Source organism: Pygoscelis adeliae, unplaced genomic scaffold (genome assembly GCF_000699105.1).
Source record: "Pygoscelis adeliae isolate BGI_AS28 unplaced genomic scaffold, ASM69910v1 Scaffold513, whole genome shotgun sequence".
Taxonomy (NCBI): Eukaryota; Metazoa; Chordata; class Aves; order Sphenisciformes; family Spheniscidae; genus Pygoscelis; species Pygoscelis adeliae.
The window spans coordinates 1,303,256-1,308,284 of NW_008824591.1; the positions used below are offsets into that span (position 1 = coordinate 1,303,256).

At 53.3% G+C, this 5,029-nt stretch overlaps 1 protein-coding gene across 1 annotated transcript in view; it reads left to right on the forward strand.

The window, feature by feature from the left end:
* SDC3 (syndecan 3) overlaps positions 1–3,094 on the forward strand; it is a 14,328-nt gene extending 11,234 nt beyond the window's left edge. Inside the window, exons 5-6 of the mRNA XM_009322260.1 lie at positions 1,313–1,583; positions 2,480–3,094. Of these exons, the coding sequence (XP_009320535.1) occupies positions 1,313–1,583; positions 2,480–2,646 (438 nt within the window). The 3' untranslated portion in view covers positions 2,647–3,094. The remainder of the gene's footprint in view (positions 1–1,312; positions 1,584–2,479) is intronic.
* Positions 3,095–5,029: the final 1,935 nt, after the last annotated feature.

A 5,029-nucleotide genomic window follows, 5' to 3' on the forward strand; every position in this document is an offset into this window, starting at 1 on the left:
TACCATTTCCCAACTCGCAGCCCATCAGGGGGAGGCCCAAATGCTCCGCAATTACAGCTTGACAGTGCATTTCCAGCCCGTCGGGTGTCCTGAGCAGGGGATTTAATCCGCTGATCTATCTCTCATTCAGAACCCCTCGGGGGCCCTTTGAAAACCACTTTGACTGAAAGGTGGAGTGATTGGTCTAAACTAGTCCCTCTTTTCTGTGTACGTATATGTATGTATAGTGCTCTGGGCTCTCGCTGGCCTTCAATTAATCTCTATCATAAAAACGCCTGCTTGTGGGAAGCAGTGAGCCATGCGCTCGCGCTGGGGGCTGCGTGACAGGGAGAGGGCTCCTACTTGCCCGCGCCGGCTTCGGCCCATCGAGCTCTTTGCTAATCCTGATTCGTAACGTCCTGAGGCAGCTGTGGAGGGAGCTGTTTGCCCCGCGAAGGAGGGATCCCGGGGAGGTTTTGCTCGGGGATGCTCAGTGCAGTCCAGCTCAGCATGTGGACACTAGCAGGTCAGGCTGCCACGACAAGGGGGAAGGTCAGGGGGGATTTGGCCCTGAGGGAGCTGCAGGTGTGGGGCTGTGCAGGAGGCAATGAATAGGTCAGGGTTGTGCTGGAGGCAGATGGAGCGGCTCATCTGCCCAGCCCATGTTTGCTATCCAGGCTGGGTTCGCCTCCTTGCCAAGGGGGCTCGGTCAGGGACCACGGCAGGGAGCTGGGCTGGCTCCATGTCCTGGGTGAGAAGGACCCATCGTCCTGCTCCTGCCCTGTGCCGCAGGGCTGCAACCATAAGAGCGGGTTGAAGGGAGAAAAGGGAGAGGGAAGGGACCCCCCTGGGGCTCATCCAATGGCATCCGATCCTTACGCTTGCTATGTTGCTGTAGCACAAATGGTTGCATCACTTCATGTCTAGCCAGGAGGCATATGTGAGATGGTTCAGCCAGCCATCAGTCTACAGCGGGGACAGAGAGCCCAAATGAGGGACTGGGATGTGGGGGAAGCTACAGGGAACAGGTGAGAGTTTGTGCGTCTCGAGGGCACCTGGGATGGGGACAGACAAGAATGGTCCAGCTCAGCCATGGTGGCCTCAGCCTTTTAGTGACCCTCAAGATGTGGGGTTGTGTTGCTTGCTGCGATATAACCGTCCACTTCAGTCACACAGGGAAGGGACACCCCAATGTTATACCCCATGTTCCTTGCTGAGAGGGCCACCCAGTCATCAGTACTGTGATGTCCTTCCTCTGGACACATCAGAGCTGCTGGAGGCAGGAACCACCCTTTGGTCCTTGTCCCCTGCTCCATCTTGTCCTTTCTCCCAGATGGAGCCAGGGGAGGTGACAACAGTCCTCGACAATGAGCTGGAGGTCCCAGTCAGCAGCGGCCCCAGCGGGGACTTTGAGATCCGGGAGGAGGAAGAGACGACTCGTCCCGAGCTCGGTAACGAGGTGATGGCTGTGGTGACGCCGCTGTCGGGACCTGGGCTGGGCAAGAACGCAGAGCCAGGACTGATTGACAACACGATAGACTCCGGTAACTCGGCCGCTCAGCTCCCCCAGAAAAACATCCTGGAGAGGAAAGAAGTGTTGATAGGTGAGACCGGAGGCCATGGGCTTGCGGGGGAGGAGCTGGTGTGTTTGTGGGGGAGACAGACAGCTGGGCTGTCCGTGCCCCAGGAGAGGGGTCGGTCTTTGGCAGGGCATTGGGGTAGTGTCGAGCCTGGGATAACCCACACTCACCTGCCAAAATAGCTCCAGGGCCTGTGCTGGGCAGGTTCCCAGGGGCCTTCATGTCTTTGCCAGGAGAGTGCAGAGCTGTGCACAATTTGCTTTTGCTAAGATGGGTTTCCAGGAAAAAAAATAGGATGTTAGTGGAAAGATGTGCTATGGTGCTGGCTGAATACCACCCAGCCACCTCTGACTGCAGGGGAGGAGAGAGGTGCCCTGGGAGGGCCACTTGTCTCAGCCAGAGGGACATCAGAGATGGCGCAGAGGTGTCGGTGTCCCACCGCCAGCTAAAGGGAGCTGGAGGAGATGGCACGGCAAAGCAGCTATTGTTCTGGTGGTCTTCAGCTGAGCGTAGTGGATGCCAGCAGGCACCGAAATGAGCAGCTCTTTGGGGGACTTTCTGCACCCTCCTTGCATGAGGTTACAGCCTGTGCAGGGACCTCTCTGTGCCCGGGCTGCCTTGTGCCGGTCCATTGCCCACCGTGCAGCTGTAGAGTAGATGCCTTCGGGTCCTACCCACCCTTCAGCATCGCTGCACTTGAGAGCTTGTTGAAGCTCCTGGAATTATGCAATTGCGTTAGCCCCTCACCTTCAGTTTTCAGTTTTCTTAACCATAGATTTCAGGAGAAAAGTTGCTCGCAAACTTGCAAGCACAAAATCAAGCTGGAATCCAAAATGATCCCCCCCCAAATTATTTGTGCTGAAAGCCAGGCTGGGGCTGCGGGGCAGCACTGACAGCCGTGCTACTTCTCTGTGTTGCAGCGGTGATCGTGGGCGGCGTGGTGGGAGCCCTCTTCGCTGCCTTCCTGGTCATGCTGCTCATCTATCGGATGAAGAAGAAGGACGAGGGCAGTTACACGCTGGAGGAGCCCAAGCAAGCCAATGTGACATACCAGAAGCCTGACAAGCAGGAGGAGTTTTACGCATAGAAGGAGAGCCCGGCGTGCCTCACACTCCCTCCCTCCCCACTCCAAACTCTCCCTCCTCCTCTACTTCATTCTCTCTCTCTCTCTCTCTCTCTCGGATCAGACTGTGAATTTAAAAAGCAAAACTTGCAACAGCTAAAGGAGAAAACACATCTTCGGCATGATGAAAAACCAAGCGCCCAGAGCATCACCAAGTTCAGACCGAGTACCGCTGGCTTTTCTGCAGCGGGAGGGATGGGGCAAGGAGCCAACGCCAAGGAACCCTTGCCCAGGGAGTGCCCTGGCGAGCACGGGACAGGGCGGTCAGGCTGTTGACGGTGGCTGGAGGTCACTGGGCTTTTCCCACCAACATAACAGATTCTGGGATCTGGACACCTTCTACCAGCCCTGGGGCGCAGGGGGGTTGGTTTGGATTTATCTTCCTTTTTTTTTTTTTTCCCTTTGGAAAGGAGGGGGTTTTTTTTCCCGCTTTTTTTTTTTTTTTTTTTAATTTTCTTTTTGAATGGGGTTGGTTGCTTTGCAGGAATTGCCTTGCTCCCTGCTTCTGTTTGAAAAGAGGATGCGACTCTCAAATACGCTTCAAACCTTGAAACAAGCACAAGCGGCTGGAATACCTGATGCCCCAGGGTTTGCTCTTGGAGTGGGGAAAAATAAATAAATACAAACATGGCCAGTACGCTGGAAATGATCTCTTTAGATCACCTCTTCAGAGAGTTCATGGAGCAGTAAGAAGCCACATTGGGGTATCTCGTGCTGCTCCCCTCCTGCCACCACCTCGCTTCACTGCATCGCTGTGCACAGCCAGAGACCTTATAGAAACGGTGTGTCGCCGGCTGCTGAGGGGTTTGGCTGAGAAGGGACCTTGCTTTTGCTGGGTTTTCACTGTGACCAATAAAACTCAGCTTGTGCAGTATGACTGACAGCACTGGTTTTAAAACGGAGCGGGACACATGGTGGGGAGTTGGCAGGGAGAGGAGTTGGAAATGGAGAAGCTAAATCCTCTCCCCAGTTCCTCCAGAGGGGATAACAAAGCTCTACAAGGTGTGAGACGCAGCATAAGAAAACAAATGCAAAGCAGAGGCAATACTCAGTCCCCTTGGGGGTCGGGCAGGGGTCCCCGCTGGGCCACTGTCACCCAGAAGGTGAAGAAGGTGAGGCAGAGCAGTGGCTTTCCACCGGTCAGCCCCAGGGCAGGTCTGCTCCTACTTCTCTTTTGTAAGACCCAGGATTGATGGTTTGTGATTCTTTTGTTGTTGCTTAATTTCCAGTGTAACCCACAGGGCCACGGATCAGCTCCGGGCACCCAGGAACCTGAGAGCTAAAGGTCCTGGAAGCCATCATCACGCAAGTGCAGTGGTTTCCCCTCTGAGGCTACCTAAGGTGCAGAAGAGCAGGGCCTGATCCAGAGCCCAACTGTGCCTTTTAGAAAGGCTAGATCTTTTGGAGCAAGCTCTCTGCACAGAAAAGTCAATTAGATATTTCAATGAGTTGGCTTTTAATTAGCTGAAGCGCTGTTTGCAATGCAGTCAAGGAGCTTTGTTTTCATGATGGTTGTGAGCTCGATGGTGTCCCATGGAGACCTTGGCTTTGCTCTTAGAGCAATTTAAACAGGGAAACGGAAAAAAATCGGTTGCTTTGACTCTGTTGCATCGGAATTAACCTGCACAGACACAGTGACAGTTTGTCCCCTCAGGGTGTTAGTGGATATAGGGATTTATGACCCTGATGGAGTCTACAAGACAGCAGTGCTTTATGTCAGGAATTCGAGAGGCCAAATGCGCATATTTTTTATATATATATATATATACTCACATACATACACAGTTATATATATATATGAAATGAAATCCCTGTAAATTTTCATTGCACTGCATATGATGGCTGGATGGGATTTTGTGGTTGTGAAGATGTGAGGTTTGGGCTACATTCCCTTGGGGTGCACAGTGCAGGGTCTGTAACCCAAAACACCAACCTGGTTTTACTTCAGGGCAGGGAGCAGAGCCCTTGCACACAGGCCAGCTCTAAAATCCCCATTTGAGAGATGTCAGCCTCAAAATCATCGTTGTTTTGGTTCTTTTAGTTTGGAGAAGACAGTCCTGTTGGATGTCTTGGATGGTGATGCTGAAAGGCAGATGGTGTGTGTGTGTGCGCCCATTTCTTGGGTGAATCCCGGCTGCGGAGGATGAGGATGCTGTGAAGGGAGGACCACACGTCTGAAGAAGGCTGGTGCCAACCTGGCTCCGAGAGCCACTTTCTCTGACCTGCTTGAAGGGGAGAGTTTCAACTCGTGGGTTTGATGGTTTTTGGGTTTTTTTGGTCCTGTTGAGACTACACAAAGGGCCCTAGCTGTTGGGGAGTGGCAGAAATCAAGCCTCTTCACGATTTA